The sequence below is a fragment of the Balaenoptera acutorostrata genome, chromosome 10 (genome assembly GCF_949987535.1).
Source record: "Balaenoptera acutorostrata chromosome 10, mBalAcu1.1, whole genome shotgun sequence".
Lineage (NCBI taxonomy): Eukaryota > Metazoa > Chordata > Mammalia > Artiodactyla > Balaenopteridae > Balaenoptera > Balaenoptera acutorostrata.
Window position 1 is genome coordinate 87,827,241 of NC_080073.1, and position 23,724 is coordinate 87,850,964.

Consider the following 23,724-nt stretch of genomic DNA (forward strand, 5'->3'; position numbering starts at 1 on the left):
AGCTTTCGACAAAGTTCAACACCCATTTATGATAAAAGCCCTGCAGAAAGTAGGCATAGAGGGAACTTTCCTCAACATAATAAAGGCCATATATGACAAACCCACAGCCAACATTGTCCTCAATGGTGAAAAACTGAAACCATTTCCACTAAGATCAGGAACAAGACAAGGTTGCCCACTCTCACCACTATTATTCAACATAGTTCTGGAAGTCCTAGCCACAGCAATCAGAGAAGACAAAGAAATAAAAGGAATCCAAATCGGAAAAGAAGAAGTAAAGCTGTCACTATTTGCAGATGACATGATACTATACATAGAGAATCCTAAAGATGCTACCAGAAAACTCCTAGAGCTAATCAATGAATTTGGTAAAGTAGCAGGATACAAAATTAATGCACAGAAATCTCTTGCATTTCTATACACTAATGACGAAAAATCTGAAAGTGAAATTAAGAAAACACTCCCATTTACCATTGCAACAAAAAGAATAAAATATCTAGGAATAAACCTACCTAAGGAGACAAAAGACCTGTATGCAGAAAATTATAAGACACTGATGAAAGAAATTAAAGATGATACAAATAGATGGAGAGATATACCATGTTCCTGGATTGGAAGAATCAACATTGTGAAAATGACTCTACTTCCCAAAGCAATCTACAGATTCAATGCAATCCCTATCAAACTACCACTGGCATTTTTCACAGAACTAGAACAAAAAATTTCACAATTTGTATGGAAACACAAAAGACCCCAAATAGCCAAAGCCATCTTGAGAACGAAAAATGGAGCTGGGGGAATCAGGCTCCCTGACTTCAGACTATATTACAAAGCTTCAGTAATCAAGACAGTTTGGTACTGGCACAAAAACAGAAATATAGATCAATGGAACAGGATAGAAAGCCCAGAGATAAACCCACACACATATGGTCAACTTATCTTTGATAAAGGAGGCAAGCATATACAGTGGAGAAAAGACAGCCTCTTCAATAAGTGGTGCTGGGAAAATTGGACAGGAACATGTAAAAGTATGAAATTAGAACACTCCCTGACACCATGCTCAAAAATAAACTCAAAATGGATTAAAGACCTAAGTGTAAGGGCAGACACTATCAAACTCTTAGAGGAAAACATAGGCAGAACACTCTATGACATACATCACAGCAAGATTCTTTTTGACCCAGCTCCCAGAGAAATGGAAATAAGAACACAAATAAACAAATGGGACCTAATGAAACTTAAAAGCTTTTGCACAGCAAAGGAAACCATAAACAAGACCAAAAGACAACCCTCAGAATGGGAGAAAATATTTGCAAATGAAGCAACTGACAAAGGATTAATCTCCAAGATTTACAAGCAGCTCATGCAGCTCAATAACAAAAAAACGAACAACCCAATCCAAAAATGGGCAGAAGATCTAAATAGACATTTCTCCAAAGAAGATATACAGATGGCCAACAGACACATGAAAGAATGCTCAACATCATTAATCATTAGAGAAATGCAGATCAAAACTACAATGAGATATCATCTCACACCGGTCAGAATGGCCATCATCAAAAAATCTAGAAACAATAAATGCTGGAGAGGGTGTGGAGGAAAGGGAACACTCTTGCACTGTTGGTGGGAATGTAAATTGATACAGCCACTATGGAGAACAGTATGGAGGTTCCTTAAAAAACTACAAATAGAACTACCATATGACCCAGCAATCCCACTACTGGGCATATACCCTGAGAAAACCATAGGTCAAAAAGAGTCATGTACCAAAATGTTCATTGCAGCTCTATTTACAATAGCCAGGACATGGAAGCAACCTAAATGTCCATCGACAGATGAATGGATGAAGAAGATGTGGCACATATATACAATGGAATATTACTCAGCCATAAAAAGAAATGAAATGGAGGTATTTGTAATGAGGTGGATGGAGTTAGAGTCTGTCATACAGAGTGAAGTAAGTCAGAAAGAGAAAAACAAATACAGTATGCTAACACATATATACGGAATCTAAGGGGAAAAAAAAAAAAAAAAAAAGGCCATGAAGAACCTAGTGGCAAGACGGGAATAAAGACACAGACCTACTAGAGAATGGACTTGAGGATATGGGGAGGGGGTGGGGTGAGATGTGACAGGGTAAGAGAGTGTCATGGACATATATACACTACCAAATGTAAAATAGGTAACTAGTGGGAAGCAGCCGCACAGCACAGGGAGATCAGCTCGGTGCTTTGTGACCACCTAGAGGGGTGGGATGGGGAGGGTGGGAGGGAGGGAGATGCAAGAGGGGAGAGAAATGGGAACATATTGTATATGTATAACTGATTCACTTTGTTATAAAGCAGAAGCTAACACACTATTGTAAGGCAATTAAACTTCAATAAAGATGTTAAAAAAAAAAAATTTATCATGTGCAAGCAGTTACACAAGTTAGTTAGAGAATAAAATGGAGTACAGTTAAAACCTTTTGATATGTTCATTTATATCATATTTAGGGTAAGTATTTTGAATTAGCATCCCTGAATACACTTATTAAAATTGAACAACGGATAGACAACCTGAAATGTGCTTCACTGAATGTCATAACATGACTGTCAAAGAGACTCTATGTATACTGTACCTAGAGACTTTAGATCTATTTGTTTGGGTCATAAAGTTTAAGAATTAAGTACTTTCTGCATATAAGACCCTTAGAAATGTTTTTATTTGGGGGGAGGGTGTGGTTAGGGAAAGTGCTATTAAAACAATACCAATGTGTCTTCCTCCTCAATAGCACTGTAAAACCAGAAAACATTCAAGAAGCTAAATAAAAACAGGCTTACCCGATATTGCAGGAGTGCTTCTATAGCTCTAAATTCAAAAGGTAAAGGGTATGTGACAAGTTGACCCTCTCCAGCCAACTGTGAAGGGAGTTCCCGGAACAGCCACTGCTCTAAATTTAAATTACGATAATCTAGTATCAGAAGACACTCTGGAGTTATCACAGCTTTCAAATACTGGGGGGAGAAAAAACAAAAAACATATATATATATATACACATATATATATATATGTATACACACACATGCACATGTAAGCTGTAGAGTTGTAGGGAAAAAATAACCTTCATAAAATAGGATTTAATACTCTATTAATTTTGGACTAAGCCTAAACCAAATCACTGTTCATTTGGTTTTTCAAAAAAAGTCAAGACTTTTTTTTTAAAGAGAGGAAGCCTAAAATAAATCCAAGTCTTGATACCTCTAACTCAGTCTCAACAGAACTAGAATTAAACAAATTATGTATTTATTAGGACTTCCAGGGTGATCATGAGAAATATAGAGAACAAAGGAAACAAGATAAGGTCTTCTTAAAAGTCAGGTATTCAGCAGACTTTTAGAAAAGATTTAGCTTAATCATGATTAGTTTGGCTGAAATGGGAAAGTTTCCTTTTTAAAATATCACCAAAACACATTAAGCTAATTCAAAATGATAAAGATAAAATGTATCCTTAGTGCTCTAATTTAGAACACTATGAAATTAAAAATTTATTCTGAAAAGAAAGACTGACGTCTTTTATGTTAGAAGAGTAACACAGAAGAGTAGTAGCCTGTGGCCACTGGATCAGTGATATAAAAATCAGAAATTTTTCTTTCCCATTTTCCCCATTTTACAGCTGACCCTTGAACAACACTGGCGTGAACCATGCGGGTCCACTTACGTGCAGATTGTTTTCAGTAGTAAATACCGCAGTACTACACTACCTGTGGTTGGCTGAATCTGAGGATGTGCAACAGCAGATATGGAGGAACTGTGACTATAAGTTACATGTGGATTTTTGACCATGTGGAGGTTCAGCGCCCCCAACCCCCATGTGGCTCAAGGGTCAACTACAATATGAACATGTTTATTCAGAAAAGTTGAAAAATTACACAGTGAATACCTATACACATACCAATTCAATGATACGATTAACATTCTGCTGAATTTGCTTTATCACATAGTTCTCTATCTCTTCATTAAAGAGGTACTGTTTTGAAGGGTGCTAGCTATTGATAATAAAAGTGAAGAATGTGTTTTGGAGAAAAATCACTTGGGAAAAGACTGCTTCCCTTTTTAATGTTTTAAAAAGTTAATTCTAGATAAATTGACAAAAACCTGCCATCAAAGACTTTTTGAAGAAAGCAAGTCTCATGTCCACTGCAGGGCCGATACCATTGACACCTGCGTCCCCTCATCTATGTCCAAACCTTAAACGTTAGCCCACCAAAATAACTTAAAGCTTTCCATAAAAATAAAAAATTAAATTAAGATGATAAACTTTAAAGGATATTCTTAGGCTATTTGGAAAACCAGAATATATTCTTAATAGCTGAAGTTACGCTACAATTACACGTAACTGTATACGACTGAAAATGTCTATTATAAATCAAGATTCTTTCTCTTATTTCAGAAGCTAGAGACTAAATTCAAACAGTGAGAATGGAGACCGAAGTCAGATCTTTTCCATCATAAATAGAGCAGTGCTATGCTTGCCGAGCATATGTATATAATCCACGTAAAATGAGTTTTACTCTTAACAACATGTTACATTATAAAATATTCTATGTTTCACATAGCTATTTTTATTACAAAATTACTTTTAACCTAGTTATTGATCAAGATAGTTAGGAAGTAACTTTTATAAGACTGCAGCGGAGAAATGTATATGGAATAAAATCCTTTACCTCCATTCTCATGATAATCCTATTGTTTCTGGTTGTGATACTCATTAAATGCTGAAACCTCAAATCTCTGGCTTGAAGACCTAATTCTTGATATAAATCAGTTTTCTTCCTTTCTATAAAAGAAACATGTTCAATAAAAAGAGTGGGTAAACCAATATACCGAAAAGTTTAGATTTTTATATCAGAGTACCCCTCCCACCACCAAGATAATCTTCTATTACTACCAGAAACGAGAGCTAAAATGGGTCTTTTTTTTTTTTTTTTTTTTTAAAGGATTTTCTTATTTATTTATTTATTTATTTATTTATTTTTGGCTGTGTTGGGTCTTCGGTTCGTGCGAGGGCTTTCTCCAGTTGCGGCAAGCGGGGGCCACTCTTCATCGCGGTGCGGGGACCGCTCTTCATCGCGGTGCGCGGGCCTTTCTCTATCGCGGCCCCTCCCGTCGCGGGGCACAGGCTCCAGACGCGCAGGCTCAGCAATTGTGGCTCACGGGCCCAGCTGCTCCGTGGCATGTGGGATCTTCCCAGACCAGGGCTCGAACCCGTGTCCCCTGCATTAGCAGGCAGATTCTCAACCACTGCGCCACCAGGGAAGCCCCTAAAATGGGTCTTTTTAATACCCATTTCTACCTCAAAAACATACTCAGGCTAAATCTGGTCAAACTAATTTTTCTTTTCTCCTTTTAACCACACTTCATAAAATTTCTCTGTACTTAGAAAAGCCCCTTGGGACCAATATAAAAACCATAGCTATACATCATTGGAATTTACAGTATCAATCTCTAGCTCTAGATTCATGGATTTTTAAATATGAACTGTATAGAACTACAGTTCTATTTTCTATTTTTTCCTTACTACATTATCAACTTCAGCATTTTAAATCTATGAACAGACAAGTTCAATTTTCTTTGTTCTTGGACTAATACAAAATGAGAAAATAAAGTCAGTTCTCACACTAGATTCTCCTACCTGAAAACTAAATTTATTACCTAAGAGAAAGCAAAACAGATGAAGAAACTCAAGAAATGATGCTGGTAATACTAGCATCTATTCTTGTAATATCAAGCCACACCTGTGATAGAGCTCTAAGTGGAACGACCTTTTGAAGGAGATGCCGAGCCAAAAAACGCCCAAAATACTCCACTAGGATCTTAGCAACAGCAGGAACAGGACCACGGGGTGGGAAGGACATGGGAGACCTGAAACCTGCACCTGAGGTTAGACAGTAAAGTAATGCTTGGTTTCATTTAAAAAAAGTAACCGTCCATGAGAGCCATCACTGGCAGAGTTCCATCTGACTGCCATCCAGTGCCCTGTCCCTTCTGTCTGCTGTCACCCACTGCTACTGCAATAACAGTGGTATTATGTGATTCTCTGCCTTCAACATGGTACAGGAGGAGAGGGACATGAGGACTGGGGCAGTGAAAGGGAGACTCAGGAAGAGAAACAAAAGGGAGAAGAGTGCTTCTCTCTGAGCTGCACACCAGCCTACGCTCTTCCTTTAACATCCTGTTAGAGTGAAAGTGGCTCCTGAAACAACAACAACACAGGTCAGGTGTTGCCGGTTCCAATTAGGACAGATGGGCAAGTGCTGAAAAAGATCTCCTTCAACACATCCATATATGCAAAGAATATTCTACTCAAAATATTATAATTTCTTGACTTCCAGTGGGTTCACTCATTCATTGATGAGTGATTTAAAAGAAAATTACAAATACTCACCAAAAGAAGTAACCTTTCCCCGTTTGTCAAATTTTGTCTGGAGAGAGATAATAAAATATTATTTTCTCCCAAATCAGTACATTATTTATGGTATCATATCATACGGTATTATAATCCTCCCAAATACTGAAATACAGACAAAAACTATAACTGCCCTTAAGTTAAATTCAGTTATGAGTTAGGGGTCAAAAAAAAAAAATTCCCTTTCCCTTTGCTAGGACAAATCTGACCTTGGATTAACTTTCTAACTGGGTTCCCTGGGAGATCTGATAAAGGAGTGTCAGTTGTGTTAATAGGCAACAACGCTTATGGTAAAAGTGCCCAATGACTGGTAGACAGACTGCTCTGGACTGGAAAGACTAAGAACAGACTACAGACACCTGTTGGGAAGCCATGGTTCTGCCTTTCCCGAGTGTAGTGGTTCTTGTAACTGACTATGCTCCTTGTGGGAGCCCTGGATGTGTCTCTGGGATGGTTACAAGATACTGGCACTAGAGGGCCTTGGGATCCTAAGCCAAGGTGGATCTCACACCCACATTTGAGAATATCCTCTCCTCTTACCTGAGCTGTCACACAGGGGGCCACAGGAGCCCCTGAATGGCTGTAAGGACTTCTTTTGAAGAGAAAACACCTAATGCTGCCCTTCTGCACGTCCTATCCTTTATCCTTTTGAACAGACTGGGACCAAGTGTGGCTTATCTTGTGAATCTAAGTATCTATGGGAGGCTATGAAGTCTCTCTGGTGGGTGCTGCAGAATCAATAAATGTTTACAAAAAGACCTCTTCTGAGAGTTTAAAAAGAGGACACAAGGCAGAAACTGTACTTATTTCCTATAAAGCAGAGGGAAGGTTTTCCTGTAATACTTGTCCATAGTCAAGTTTGAAGATGTCAAATAATATTTAATGAACCACTAGGTACTGGGCTGTATTAATTACTATTCAATATGCATTTTCAGGAAGACACACTCTAAGACACAGTTGTAGGTCCAAGTCCTGGGTTATTACCATGGAAAATACACATGCTGTGTTAATAATAACACAATAAAACCTCACAATATATATTTCAGCTTGCTTCTCATGAGCAAAGATAAGATCAACAGGATTACATGAGTATCATAAAACATCAGAGTTCAAGGGAAATTTACATCAAGGGAAGCTTTATGTTTTGTGTAATACACACTAGCTTTCCTCCTTACACTTATTTCACAAATATATACATCTGCTGCAGAAAATTTGAAAATAAAGATAAATAAAACTATTTGGTCACAAATTTTTAAAGAAAATCATGCTAATATTTTACTGAATGTCCTTCCAGACTTTTTCCTATTAAATATATTCATATTACACACACTTCTTTGCAGTCTTCCCTCCACTTTCAACTTAACAATGTATGGTGAATATTTTTGCATCTCAGTATTTATATTTTTTCCTTAATGGGATTTTTTTGATTTAAAAAAAAACCATGAGATCATACAAACTGATTTTTTAAAAAAATGTTTACCTTGTAATGTAACTCACATTATTTCAAATAGCATCAACTGATTTTAAGTGCTCCTGGTAGACAATGATTTCACCTGCAAAGAACCTTCTTTCAATATTTAACATCTGATTTTGTACTGTTAATTAAACTGGCTAACTCTTCCAGAACAGTGAATAACAGTGATAACCCCCAGAACTACGTGTAAAAGTTATCTTGTTCTGTATAGTTGATAAAGAAAAGTTCTTATGTTAGTAAGCCTAAATAATAAGGATGATATATAATGGCTAATATACACTGAATGCTTACCATGCATGAGGTATTATTTTTAAGGGTTTTACATACGTGAGTTAATTTAAATCTCACAATTCTATAAGGTGGGTACTTTTACCCCCAAGTATACAGATGAGAAAACTAGGGCACAAAGATGTTATCATAACTTGTCCAAGTCCATCCAGTTAGTAAGAGACAGAGTTGAGATCTGAATTTAGAAACTCTGGCTCAGAGCAAGCACTTTATTTTTCTCTCTCTAAATATGTGTGTGTGAGAGACACACCATTTGTGTTATTTTATTCAGTTTTTTTTTCCTGAAAAAAAGAGAAAGCTGCAGAGATCATGACCCTTCAAAGCATGCACTCTCAGCTAATACACTGTGCTGCCCTCAAAATGCTTCTGCATATATTACGTTGCATAGCACAGGTTCAAGCCATTTTATAATTAACAGCCTTCAAGGACTTCTAAATAGATTTCTGGAGAAATCTTGAGTATTCAAATAGGAATCTCTGAATTGTGATTTGAGCCACCTGTTCTAGTATTAAAAGATGAGCTCTACAGTCATTAGCAAAGTTTCAAGAGTGCTGTGAAGCAAACCTAGCTGGTACTCAGGTCACTGGCTAAGCAAAAGACAATGACTTATAAGTATAAGGATTCATTATAAAACAAAGTAAGTAATATCATCAAACGGACCACACATACTCACCACAGTAAACACCGGGGCTACACTGGCTAAAGTGGCTTGAGAGACATCAGAAGTTCTAAACCGGTGAATTTCACCTGAAAAACGAAGCAGAGAATTCCTTGTGATCATATGATTGGTTTTCACATTCTTACAGCATGTGGAGGTCTTCAGACTATTTTACTATGTTTTGAATCTTTTTCCTAGAGGGAAAATAAGAAACACTCTTGTTAATATTTGTAGGTGATAATGTTAGGTTTGCCAATGAATGAGTAGCTTAGGTGAGGCATTAGAATAATCTATGGAATCCAATCACCGCTTTTCCTAAGTATTATTGATATCTTACAGTTGGATGAACAAGTGTATAACAATGTTCTGAGATTAAAATAAAATGTCCATTCTTTTTTGCCTAGTTTAGAAAGGCTCTTCATGCAAGTTACATTGGTACAGTTTAGAAAACATACATTCCAAGAACCACCTGAGCTTTCAGCATTCCAATATCAGGATTATTTGACCTATAAATTATGAAACCTATTGATTTTACTTCTATGTATTAACTTCTTTTTCACAGATATACTTTAGAGTGAACATACTTATGAAATAACCTACTGCACTGGAATGGAGACCCCAGTGAACTGGAATAAAGACAAATCTTTATTTGAAAATAAACCTATTTAAAACATGTGATTTAAACTGAGCTAAAGTGAGCTCTCAAGTATAACCAAGTAAATTTAATGCCTGACAAAGGACACTGTTCAAAATACTAAACATAAGACGAATGAACAGAATTCCTATCTACAGAATGTGTAGATATATTCTCATTTCTGATCTTATTCCTTCCTATTACATACATTTAAAGACATGTAATTTGTTACCACCTGAGGTTTGTTGGTTCCCTTCTACAAAATACAAACTATGTTATGAGGGTCAGCTGAATAAAGGTTAAAGAGCTACACATCAGCATTTGCTAATCAGTCACCAGTTAGATAAAATGTTACCATCTAATGTTTTGTCCTAAAACATTAGATGGGCTGAACCTGGGTTCCCAGGCATTTACCAAACAAAGAAGGGAATATGAAATGTAACCCAATTTGGAAAGAGTCTCCTAATGGGTATGGGGAAGAAGGTGGAGATGGTGAGTTACTTCGGGAGCATTTTGAGAGTACAACTGAGAAACTTGAGGACATTTTTTGCGAAGACATATATTTTAATGCCTTTTGTTTCTCAGCAGTATTAGCACCCACACTGTCACATTTGTGAAAACGTCAACATATTACCGTCATGCTCTATCATTCAGGGGAAAAAAAAATAACTCAAATTTCAACCCCTCTCCCCCCCATCCCCTGACTCCTTCTGGCTGTCTGGTTACACAGTACTTGGGAAAAAAGTCAGATCTTTCTCGGAAGCAATTCTTCCCATTAAGTTTCAAAGTCTTCAGCCTCACTTCTAGGTGCGTCCCCACCCCTTACCTGAGCAACTGGACAAAGGTATAAATGTGTCCGTCCATAAGGAAGAGACAGAAGACAGGGAAGATACTTAAAAAAATATTTCAGGTAGATAAGCCTAATCTTAGCTTCAGCACTATGATGACAGATAAGAGCGAAACTTTAAAAAAAATCTTTTCACAAGCGCACTTAAGCCTGGAGATTTGCAGCTGGGGCGGTGGGAAAGACAGAGGCCTGTCGGGTCGGGCTCTAGCTAGTCTCAAGGCGCAGACATCAGTCGCGTTCGGAGCTGGTGGGACGCAGCTCGGCCCACGGACCTGTGCAAGGGGACAAGAGCCGGGCGCCCAAGGGCGGACCTGGAGGCCGAGGCCGGAGCAGCCACAGCCACGTGGGCTCCGGCGGTCGGGTCGGGGCCCTGGGATCACGGCAAGACCGGCGTCCCGGGGCTGCGGGGCGGAGAGGGGAGTACCTGCCGTGGGGAGCCGGCGGGGCCCGTACAGCGGCGCGGCCCACCTCCTTCCGAGCAGTTGGGCGGCGCGGCCGCAGGCGGCAACGGAGCGAGTCCCGGGGGTCAAGCCCAAGGCCAGAGCGCACAGGGTGCGCCGGGGCAACCTCACCGCGCGGGGCAGGAGCTGGGCCAACCTCCGCAGGCATTCCATGGCGCTGGAGCGAGGAGGAAGCAGCTGCAAGACCCCAGCCCTTCATACCTGACGGCAGCGGAGCAGCCGGCTCTTCGCGACCTCGCGCGAGCGCCCAAGCTGCGGCCGCTGCCTACCGGGCATGCGCGGAGCGCGCCTGCGTCTAATTTCCCGCGCATGCTCGGAAGGTGCCTTTGGGTGGGCATCTCGTATCCCTCGGCCAATCGGAGTTTGTCTTCTACACCTGAGTCTGTACCTGTAAAGCGTGTAGGGACCGGCTCGGGGGGGCGGGGCGCGTTTACCTGCGTGAGTCGAACTCTCTAACCTAGATTCGACCCATAGGGCCTTGGAGCGGTCAGGTCGGCGCGTAGAGTATCGATTATTTCTATTAACTAGTAATCGTTAAATGTGAAAAAATACCCAGCATGTATATAATGCTTTGCGGTCTCTGGAGCATTTTCATACGTATGATGCAGTCTGCAATTTGGAAGTGAAGAAATTATGCCCATTGCCAACTCAATTTATATTTAAGTTTAATGTAGCAAAAATAATTAACCGTCATATGGAATGATATATTAAATTTTGCTAGTGAAGACTGAGGAACATAAATGCGTAGGATTTATAGTCCGTATTTAATCAAATGTAACATAGTATCAATTTCAAGGTGCCATTTTATATACCACCAAGAAAGAAAAATCGCTGATAAACTTTGCTCTCTAATTATATCATTTAAGAGTCATCCCAATTTCAGTCTGTAAAATAAAAAAAAGTGAGGCTTAGAATTGATGAAATATAGTATATATACATCTTTTTAAAGTGTGAGTTAATAGACTTGTCCCTTACAAGGTAGAAATGCAAGGCAGACACAAGTTTCACAGATTACCATTCAATCACTATGTATGAATACAGAGCTGAGGAAGCACGAGAGAACTTTTTCCCCCCCTGTAGGCTATTGAGACTGAGGATGGATTAGGAGGCAGTAGACAGAGAGAAGGCTTACAAAACAGGGGACATCTGACTTGAGCATTGAGGGCAAAGGAGGACTTCAAGCAGTGCTTCCTTGGCAGTGGGATGGGGTGGGGTTTGGAAAGTCTGGAAAAGAGCACTGGGTACATAGTACATGGCTGGTAGATTTTTCATGTAACTAAGGGCAACAAGGATGAAATACATCTTTCAAGAACATTGCGTGCCTTCAGAGACAGTTCTTGGAAACAATATGTGATAACTTTTTAAAAACTTAGTCCCCAGCATGAAGAGACAACTCTGTTTAAGATGACCCTTACAGAGCCTTAGAAAAACTCTGGGACATGGCCAGACACATGGCCTTAAAACTCATGTCAAGGATTTAGAATTTCATCTGAGAAGGGTGGGAGCTATTGCGGGGACTTTGAGCAGAGAAGTAAATCTGATTTATGTTTAAATGGATTGTTCAGGCTGTGTGGGGGAAGAGATTACAGAAAGGTAAGTGTGGAAGCAGAGAGATGGTGATGATGGTTTGGGTTAAGGTGGAGGTGGTGGAGAAGGGGAGACTGGATGGATTTGGTGCTATAAACTGAAGGCTGAGTTGACAAGATTTGCAGATTGGATGTAAATAAAGACGCATAAAAGCTGACTCCAGGGGCTTCCGTGGTGGCGCAGTGGTTGAGAATCTGCCTGCTAATGCAGGGGACACGGGTTCGTGCCCTGGTCTGGGAAGATCCCACATGCCGCGGAGCAACTAGGCCCGTGAGCCACAACTACTGAGCCTGCGCGTCTGGAGCCTGTGCTCCCAAGAGAGGCCGCGATAATGAGAGGCCCGCGCACCGCGATGAAGAGTGGCCCCCGCTTGCCACAACTAGAGAAAGCCCTTGCACAGAAACGAAGACTCAACACAGCCAAAAATAAATATAAAAATAAATAAATAAATAAATAAATATTAAAAAAAAAAAAAAAAAAGCTGACTCCAAATTTTTTGGCCTAAACAACTGGGCAATCATGGTGCCATTTACTGAGCTGGGAATTTTGGAGAGGAGCAAGTTTAGATGGAGAGCAGATGATGGCTTGGCGTTTGGTTCTGGGCATGTTAAATTTGAGAGCTCTACTAGACAGATATCTAAGCATAGATATCAAGTAAGCAGTGTGGAGTCTGGGGAGATTTTGGAGCTAGATATATACCTTTGGGACTATATAGAAATATTTAAAGCCATATGATTGGGTAAAATCTCTTAGGAGGTGAGACAGGAAAGAGAAAAGTTCCTGTGATTCAGTTCTAGGTCCTCCAACATTTAATGGTTAAGAATCGAAGATGGATCCAGCAGAATACGAGAAGGCATGGCCAGGAAGGAGGAGTAAAATTAGAGAGGGTGGGATCCTTGAAGCTAAGTGGAGAAAGTGTGTCAGGAATGAGGAAGTGATCAGTTATGTCAAATACTACTGTTTGGTAAGTGAGAAATGAGACTTGTCTATAGTGGGTGTGATACTGTGGAGCTTACTGGTGATCTTGACAGGAACAGTTTTCAGAGAGTGGTAGGGAATGGGATCTGAATCATCACCTTCCTTTTATTATTTTTTATTGAGGTATAGTTGTGTTACAATGTTGTGTTAGTTTCTACTGTTCATCACCTTCTTTTTCATCTCAAGCCATGACAGAATCCCAAAAGATTCTGCACCTATAATAACAATTTGGCTTTAACATTCCTTAATCTCTTTCCTTACCTTTTGAGCTTTAAAGCACGTCGGTGACCTAATCCCCCAGGATCACACTCTGGATTGTGTTCTCACCCAGAATTGTTTCATCTCAGAAATGTTATACCAGTTATGCACACCATAGCCTCCTGGAGGCTCTACACCCACAGTGATTATATTCTCCCATCAGACCCTTCCTGGATGCTCTTCCTTCTCTACCCAGCCCAGATTATGTAACTGATCACTGAAACCACTAAGACTTGTACCTGGAGCATGTTGCACTCATGGGATGTAATCATAGAAGCCACTTTATTTTTGTCTCTTTAATCCTGCTGAGTGGGGCTAGTCTTTCTCTTGCCTCTTGAAAACTTGAGCCGGTTCCATGACTTCTCCGGTCTTTCAGTCTTATGTTCATTTTAGTCTCAATTCAGCAATTTAAAATATCCACTCCCTATTATGTTTAGTGAAATAAGTCAGAAAAAGACAAAATACTGTATGTTATCACTTACATGTGGAATCTAAAAAATAAAACAAATGAATGACTATAACAAAACAGAAACAGACTCACAGATACAGAGAACAAATCAGTGGTTACCGGTGGGGAGAGGGATGTGGGGAGGGGCAAGATAGGGGTAGGGGATTAAGAGGTACAAACAACTATGTATAAAATAAATAAGCTACCCGGATACAGCACTGGGAATAGACCAAATATTTTATAATAACTATAAATGGAGTATAATCTATAAAAATTTTGAATCACTATGTTGTGCACCTGAAACTAATATACTGTAAATCCACTATACATCAATAAAATAAAACAACCACTCCGTATACTTCAATTCAGTAATTTGCAGTGTCAGACCCAGTATAATAATCGCTGTTTCAATCTTCATTCAAAGGAAAGACTTGGTTCCTCTTTCCTTGTTAGGCCTGGGGGCAAATAAGAACTTTGGGTGTGGGTAGAGATTCTGGGCAGCTCCTCCTACCCCTTTCCCACTGCCTTTCTTATTCCATGGCTGCTGTTTCTGACTCTGCTGGGGCAGTGAAGCAAAGTTAAGAGTGAACCAGGGCTTCCCTGGTGGCACAGTGGTTAAGAATCCGCCTGCCAATGCAGGGGACACGGGTTCAAGCCCTGGTCCGGGAAGTTCCCACATGCCGTGGAGCAACTAAGCCCGTGTACCACAGCTACTGAGCCTGCGCTCTAGAGCCCGTGCGCCACAACTACTGAAGCCCACGCGCCTAGAGCCCGTGCTCCGCAACAAGAGAAGCCACCGCAATGAGAAGCACCGCGACCAAGAGTAGCTCCTGCTCGCCCCAACTAGAGAAAGACCGGGCACAGCAACGAATACCCAACGCAGCCAAAAATAAATTAAAAAAAAAAAAAAGTTAAAAATAAATAAAGAATTAAAAAAAAAAAAGTGAACCAAATGTGTTTATTGAAAGATGGCCCCGTGTTCTCTCCAGGCAGGGCAGATTTTAAGCTGATTTCATCGTGGGCATATTCACATGGTCTCTAGAGGACCACCTCCCTCCCTCTCCCACCCCACCCCCCAACCCAGGGCCATCTGATTGCCATTGCTTTGATGTGGGCAGTGACCGTCCTGATCACTTTCAGATTCTGCCCCTTCTTGCCTCAAATGACCAGGTTCCTCTCTTCCTGACATGCTGCTCTTTGGGGCAGGATCCTTTTAAAAACAACCCCAGATTGATATTCCTGTTGTCAGGTCTGCATCTAGGATTTCATGCACCTTTAGAGGGAGTGCAGTCACTTCCCTGCAGAGCTGGTCTCCCTTGCCCAGGTGTGAGTCTAGGATCTCTTCCAGCTCTTGGAGTGCTCTCAAGTTCCTCTCACTAGACTTGAAGTGAGTGGGCAACATTTCCCCTACCCCTTTCTCTTGATGGTCGTGGCAGGGGTGGGATTCCCAAGCACAGCTTTTTTTCCCCAAATCTTCCATATAATATCTGCCCCTAAGTCTTCAGGCTTTCAATCCTTCTATATTGTGAGAGGTGAGAGGTCGAAGAGCTCTGCGATGGCTGCTCAGATTGTTCCCTGGGGAATTTGCATCTGGCAATCCATCTGGTAACTCACTTTGGTGCTGATACCCTATCTTGGCACCTCCGTGGAAGCACCTGCACTTCTCAGCACCTCTGATTCTGTGGCACCTCTTTTATTTATTTGTTTATGCAGTCATTTATTTCACAAATATTTATTGAGCATAAACTTCATGCCAAGTATTATTTTAAGTTCTAGGGGTAGAGGAGTGAATGAAACAAGTCCCTGTTTATACTGAGTTGAATAGCGCCCCCCCCCCAAATTTATGTTCACCCAGAACCTCAGGATGTGACCTTGTTTTTTGTTTTGTTCTGTTTTGGCTGCGTGGCACGTGGGATCTTAGTTCCCCAGCCAGAGATATGGAACCCACACCCCCTGCAGTGGAAGCACAGAGTCTTAACCACTGGACCACCAGGGAAGTCCCAGGATGTGACCTTATTTGGAAGTAGAGTCTACAGATTTAATTAGTTAAGGATCTCAAGATGAAATCATCCTGGATTTAGCGTGTGCCCTACAATGACTAGTGTCTTTGTCAGAGAAAGGAGGGAGATTTGGACACACAGACCCAGATAGAAGACCACCATGTGAAGATGGAGGCAGAAACTGGAGTGATGCTGCCACAAGCCAAGGAACACCAGAAACTACCAGAAGCCAAAAGAGACAAGGAAGGATTCTTCCCTAGAGACCTCAGAGGGAACATGGTCTTGCTGACCCGATTTTGGTCGTCTAGCCTCCAGAACTGTGAAAGACTAGTGTTCCGTTGTTTTAATCCACCTAGTTTGTGGTCCTTTGTTACGGCAGCCCTGGGAAATTCATAAGCTACATGTTTTCATGTAGCTTAAATTCTAGTTCATTGGGGCCCATAAAATTTGCAGTCCCAGCTCTGCCCTCAGTGCTGCCTGCCAATTATTTTGCCCTCTCTCAGTCCCTTCTCTTTTTCCCCTAACACATCCTTTGAATATTTACTGGTATCCTCAAACCTCTTATTCCAGCCAAGCTCTACTCTCTCTTAGCAGATGGAGTACTCTGCAGTCATTTAAGGTACAAAATAATTTCACAGTGTCAGGAAATACAGTGATATAGACCAAAAGCAAGTAAGACCTGTTATAATTTTATGTTTTCCTCCGGCTTAACTTGCCATAAGTTCTGGCTTTTATGGCTCTTTAATATTTGGCTTTGGAATTCAAATCAAAGCCTTCTCCCAAAATGTTTTGGGCCTTTAGGAGAAGTACATTCATTTCCTTTGGAGCCTCAGATGCATTTCTTGAAAGTAATTATATATTCTGGTCATTCTTCATCCCTTCAACCAATATTTCCAGGCACTGTATTTAGCTCTGGAAATATAAAAAAAGAGATGTGATACTTAGCCTCAAGGAGCTTACATATCAGACAGACATTAAAAACATGATTTTACAGATAATTGTTTAATTTCATTTGTGAAGAGTACTATGAAAGAAGAGTACAGAGTTCTATGAGGACTTATAAGAGGTGGGCCAACATGGGAGGCCAAGGAAAGCCCTTCTTAGGAAGTGACAATTTGGCTGAGACCAAAGGATGCATAAGCATCAGCCAAATGAAGAGGAGGGTCTAAGAAAAATTTCCAACAAGGGGAAAAATTGTGTAGGAAGACTAGTGTTCTTTGGCCATTGGAAGACCTATCAGAAGTGGCTGTGTCTGGAGCTCAAGTGATTCTAGATGAGGCCAGAGGGGAAGGCAGGGGCATATCATGCCAGGCTTTGCCAGCCAACTGAAAGAGTTTTGATTTCATTCTTTGAGAGACGGGGACACTATTGAAGGGTTTTAAACTAGGGGAATGGATTTGGTTTTCATTTCTATTTTTTAATTTTTTAAAATTGTTATTTTTTGGCCATGCCACACGGCATGTGGGATCTTAGTTCCCCAACAGGGACTGAACCCTCGCCCCCTGCAGTGGAAGAATGGAGACTTAACCACTGGACCGCCAGGGAAGTCCCTCGATTTTCATTTTTAAATGGTCACTCTGGCTTCCCTTGGAGACTGGGTTATGGGGGGTGAGAGGGGAGGCAGGAAGAGCATTGGGAGGCTGCTGCGGGCATCCGTAAAAGATTTGATGGGGGCTTGGATGAGGACAGGTGAAACGGATATGGAGGGGATAGACTGAAGAGTTATTTAGGAAGTAGGGTGGGTAGGACTTGGTGACTGGGGAGAGGGAGAGGGCGTATTAGTTTGCTCAGGCTGCCATAACAAAATTCCACAGACTGTATGGCTTAAACAACATAAATTTATTTTCTCACTATTTTGGAGGCTGGGAGCCCAAGATCAAGCTGTCGGCAGGTTTGGTTTCTCCCGAGGCCTCTTTCCTTGGCTTGCAGATGGCCGCCTACTTGCTGTGTCCTCACATGGTCTTTTTTCTGCACACACACATCCCTGGTGTTTCTCTGTAAGTCCTAATTTCCTCTTCTAATAAGGACATCTGTTAGATTGGAGTAGGGCCCACCCTAATGGCCTCATTTTAAACTTAATTACCTCTTTAAAGGCCTTATCTCCAAATATAGTCATAGTCTGAGGTCCTGGGGGTTAGGGCTTCAAAATATGAATATGCGGACACAATTCATTCAATGATAGAAGGTAAAGATGAAATCCATGACTCTGGGAGAAGTAAAATACTGAATTATGGTACTGTTGACTGAGTTAGGAAAACCTGGAGGAAGAGATAGTTCAGAGGAAAGATTGGGAATTCTATATTGGACCCGCTGTGTTTGAGACTGCCTAGTAAATAATCCAACTGAATAAACAGATCATTGGTCTGGAGCTAAGAATATGAGTTTATCTAGGCTAGATGGATAAATGTGGGGGGTTTGGCGTATAGATAATCAGTGAGGCTACAGACGTGCAAGAGATTGCCTGGGGGCAGGGGGTGTATAATCAGGAGGGGAGAAAAGGCTCCAGATCACAGTCTCCAAGGCACACCAACCAAAACCGGAGAGATAGAGGAAGAGCCAGCAAAGGAGACTGAGGAGTGTGGGTACTTTGTCTGTTGTTAGCATGTACTGGCCTAAACAGTAGTGACCCCCAAATAAAATAGTGGAGTTACCCTGAAAGAACACTGCTTTTGACTATGGTGGCAGAGTAGTTATGGTGAGGGCCTAGAAGTTACTATAACTCTAAATTTTACTAAGATCCATAAGGAAACAACCCATGGGTCTCCTTGATAAAAACAAATGCAGATCCCCAGGGTTGATGTGAGAGGAGGGTTCTCTGTGATGGGTTTAGGAGTCTGGCCCATCGTCCCTCTATTGTTTCCCTTGTGGCTTTCTTACTGTCGTCACTACCATTCTGAAGTTGAGGCGGTTCTACTCCTTTTTAAAGTCCTGGGTTAAGCCAGAATATTTGAGTTTATCGCTATATACCAAGCACTGTGCTTAAGCACTGCAAGTAGTAAACTAGAGGAAAAAAGTTGGCGCAATATTGTAGTATCATGATTACACTTTTCCACACTTATCTCAACTGCTAGGTTTCCTTAGGGCAGTAGTTTCTAACTTTTTATTTAATCACAAAAGACTCCTTGTATTATTTTGTCCCAAAGGATCTATAAATTCCTACAATATTGCATCAGATGAAATGAACTTGTATGTAGTAAGTGTCTACACACCCAGATTTTTATTTTAGTTAGTCTAAGAAATTTTCTTGTAGATAAATGTTCAGTTGTTATTGGAGCATTTTTAAAATGTTGAAAATAACTTTCATACTCCTCTTATTTTCACAGAGCCTGAGGATTCAGAGATCCCAGGCTGGGGCTCCAGGTCCTAAAAGAATTGCTTTTCCTGGGTTGCCAGACGCATGACTACGTCGCAGTCAATCTTTTCTCTTTTCTCCCGCTCTCAACGCACCTGTCGCTAGCAGGCATGTTTTCCTAATGAAAACATTTCAGATCCACCTGGAGTTAATTTTAAAACTTCACTCTCCTAGTATTTCGCTAAGAGAGAAGAATAACTGAATCACGGTAGCTAGCAACCAAAACATCCAAACATATTTTCTATTTTGAAGAACAATGGTTAAACATTGTAAATATATTACATTATAAGGCAAAATATATAATCCAAAAGTATGTAGTCAGACATGAGACTGAGTTCAAAAGAATCATCCTTCCTGAATTTTTAACTTTATTGCTGGAATTCTAACAGAATGTATTTGGCTTTGCAGTTAATAACTACTTTTTTTTTTTTGAAATTTTAACATTGAATGTTTATTTGAAGAGACTAAGAAATCTCCCTTGCATTTAAGGTGTGATAGAAGTATTGTGGTTAAGTCGAAAAATACACAAGAGATGAATAACTACTACTTGTAAGTTGAAGGTTTATATATTACAAATGAATGAAAAGGATTAAAGAATTCTTATATCAGGGTTTTTTTTAACCTCAGCTCTACTGACATTTTGAACCAGATAATCTGGGGGTGAGGGCTGTCCTGTATGTTGCAGGATGTTTAGCAGCAACCCTGTCCTCTGCCCCCTAGGTCCCAGTAGCACCCCTTCCCTGAGTTGTGACAATGTCTCCAGACATCACCACTGATCATTGATCACATCATCACATCATCACTGATCACATCACCACAAAATCACTCCTGACTGAGAACTACTGTATTTTATAACAAGGAGAAGAATCCACAAAACCTCAAGACCATTTTTGCCTTTAGAAGATATATCCCTTTCGATGTTTCTAGACATATTCTTCACACATGGTAGACATTAAAAAGTGAAACTCTAATGTTACCAGACTCCAGTAAAATATTATTTTTCCTGATTTTATGACTTAAATGTGTGTGCTTATTTATTTGTGTCTGTTATCCCAAACCCAAATGCCAGCTTTTAAAATCATGTTCCTCTTTACATACAGCACCTACAATGGTAAGTGGGCTTCTCTGGGGTCTGTGTCCATGACACACCTGGTGTCTGCAAGAGATAGGTTTCCCTTGTTGGAAATTTTTCAAGGAATTTGGCCACAAGAGGGAGCACTATTCCTATGCTTGCTTATTTATTTATTAACTATTTTAATACACGCTTGTCCCACAGAGTTCAATGATGCAGGGAATTCCTAATACAGAAATCAGAAACACTGCTAGTATACTAGTCAGGATTTTCCAGGGAACTCGAGCCAAGAGGATAAAAGGAGATTTATTACGAGGAATTGGCCCACACGATGATGAAGGCTGAGAAGTCTCATGATCTGCCATCTGCAAGCTGGAGGCCCAGCAAAGTTGGGGAGTAGTTCAGTCTGAGTCTGAGGCCTGAGAACCAAGGGAGCTAATGGTGTAAATGCCAGTCTGAGGGCAGGAGAAGATGAGGCATTCCCGCTCAAACAGGAAGGCAGGAAAAATAAAAAAGGTGGAGAATTCCTCTGCCTTTTTTTCTCATCAGGCCCTCAGTGGATTGGATGACACCCACCCACACTGGGGAGAACAATTTACTAAATTCATTGATTCAAATGCTAATTTCATCTGGAAGCACCTTCACGGACGCCCAGAAATAATGTTTAACCTGCGCTGCCCAGTCAAGTTGACACATAAAATCAACCATCACAACTAGTTTACACATCGAGAATCTAACCACATCTCCATTTTTATAATCTGAACACTTGCCACTACATTTATTTTTTTCAGTTACATTGTTTGAAACCAGTAGCGTAAGATAGCACCTTGTTGGGCTGTGCCCCATAGGCCTACAAGGCCTGTGCTTGCCCAGCTTCAAGATGGAAGAAAGAGCCTGGAGTGAGCAATCAGAAACATCAATGGCTTAATGGATGGGGGAGCTTACACTTCTGAAGCCAGGTCCTGGAGCGACACGCCACCAGGCGGGCAGGAGCTGGAGGTCGTCTTGCTCCTGGCGGGTGGGGGGGGGCGGGCGGAGGGAAGGTTACCAGTTATAGGGGAACTGATGTCAGGTGGGCTCATTAGTTACCAGGGAAACCAGCAGAGGGGAACGCCCCTCACCGCCCCTTTGATAAGCTCTCAACAGCTGGGGCAAGTATGTAGGAAGGTCAGTCTTGTGAGTAGGGTGTAGGTGAAGCAGGCCCTGGTCGGGCAGGTGGGGTACAGAGTGCAAGAAAGCAGCCATCTTGAGTGGCCTGACCATACATATCTGTAGATGAAAGATTGCTGCACCATATAGACGGTTTAAAGAATTTCTCAGAATAAAAGCATTAGAACTAATATCCTCTCCTTTGGAGAAAACACAGGGTATATGGTGACATCTGATAACTGGTGCAGTCTCCACCTTTATGTACCAAATACAGGTGTACTGAGAAGGTGTTTAATATAAAGCAGCATTTTAGAAATTTTTATAAAAATTTAGCAGCTGTCAAAATGTGTGTGTGAAGATTTTGGTGTGTGAAGATAATAGACCTTAATAGAAGTACATCTGTATGCTTTAAAAAATAAATGTACATGTACTTCATACTGTAATGTGCTTGAATTGGCTCCAGGCAACAGCCAAGAATGATATGGCAAATTTGGTGAAAAATTACTGTCAAGAAATTTAGAGTGGGCGAGATAGTTAAATAAATAGAATAAAACCTTGTATGACAATGGTGTGTAATTTATTAAATTTTACCATTTTACTCTTTTAAAACCGAGCTTATTATATGGATATGCCACTGTACTTTTTATACCCTCTGCCAACACAAAGGGAAGCTGTGTTCAGATATGATCATCTAGGAAGATGTTAGAAGAATTTAAGTTCACTTTTTCAGGAAGCTTGGAAATGTTCTAGACCTTCCCCAGTTTACCAGACCTGGAAGTGAAGTTTTGAAACTGATAGAGGTACATCGACACATGTTTGTTTGTTTGTTTGTTTTTATCCATACATTTTTAATATAACCCTAATGCCTAAGGGAAGTTCTCATAGGATCCTGATTATAATACAGAATGGCATAATTTAAGTTTACCAGAAAGTAAAGATTTAGCTGATGGTGAGTTAGCTAAACCTCATTTTTGTTTCAACCCTTCTTATTGGGAATGTTTCTAAGCTGTATTATTATTATTTTTTATACATTTATTTATTTATTTATTTTTGGCCGCGTTGGGTCTTCGTTGCTGCACGTGGGCTTTCTCCAGTTGTGGCGAGCAGCGGCTACTCTTCGTTGCGGTGCACGGGTTTCTCACTGTGGTGGCTTCTCTTGTTGCGGAGCACGGGCTCTAGGTGCGCGGGCTTCAGTAGTTGCAGCACGCTGGCTCAGTAGTTGTGGCTCACGGGCTCTAGAGCACAGGCTCAGTAGTTGTGGTGCACGGGCTTAGTTGCTCCGTGGCATGTGGAATCTTCTGGGACCAGGGCTCGAACCTGTGTCCCCTGCATTGGCACGAGGATTCTTAACCACTGCGTCACCAGGGAAGCCCTCTAAGCTATATTATTATTTTCTGCAACAGTAAATGAATCTTTGGTAATCTGGGTCATGATTCTAAATGTAACTTCTTACTGATTAATACCCTAGCACTAGGTTTTATACGAGGTAGACTTACTTTTGAGTTCCGTAATATCTTATAATCAAAGTTGACTGATGAGAATAAAAGGTGACGGCTGGATCCTGAAAAAGTGGCTGCCAGCTTTGCTTCCTCCTTTCCCGGGAAACTCAGATTTTGGTGGTGGAGAAATGATGGAGGCAACTAGGGCAGAGACTTGTCAGGGAAGATCCTGGGGTGGGGCATTCCAGCTGTACATGTAAAGCTGTTGGAGAGATTTATGAGTAGTGACCCTATGGACTGGAATGGCACTACTTCTTCCAATCTAAGACTCTTGGGATTGTTACCATGGCTGTTAGCCTCGGGCTCTAACCCTCTCCCTTCCTTGAGGGAAGGTAATCTGTGGGCACGTGTTATCTTTGTCTTATGGGAAACCACCAGAAGAGAAAAACAAGAGGCCACCATAATTGATTAGAACAACCGGCCAAATCCAAGATGGCAGAAGACCCGACCTCCAGCAGACCTTGAGCCCCGTTATACGTTCATTGTACTACATTAGCATTTATTTTATTTTATTTTTTTATTTACTCTGTTTTTTATAATTTATTTATTTTTGGCTGTGTTGGGTCTTCAT

The 23,724-nt window shown here is 40.8% G+C and overlaps 1 protein-coding gene across 3 annotated transcripts in view; it reads right to left on the reverse strand.

Annotated features, from left to right (window-relative positions):
* The window catches only part of MRS2 (magnesium transporter MRS2), a 43,965-nt gene extending 32,891 nt beyond the window's left edge, over positions 1–11,074 (reverse strand). For all 3 annotated transcript variants that reach the window (XR_003621949.2, XM_057555605.1, XM_007197133.2), the window contains exons 1-5: positions 10,774–11,074; positions 8,884–8,957; positions 6,428–6,464; positions 4,707–4,819; positions 2,823–2,996 (exon numbers count right to left, since the gene is read on the reverse strand). Coding sequence is in view for 2 of the 3 variants with exons in the window: in XM_057555605.1 (XP_057411588.1) it covers positions 2,823–2,996; positions 4,707–4,819; positions 6,428–6,464; positions 8,884–8,957; positions 10,774–10,963 (588 nt within the window). In the remaining variant the exon portion in view is untranslated. The remainder of the gene's footprint in view (positions 1–2,822; positions 2,997–4,706; positions 4,820–6,427; positions 6,465–8,883; positions 8,958–10,773) is intronic.
* Positions 11,075–23,724: the final 12,650 nt, after the last annotated feature.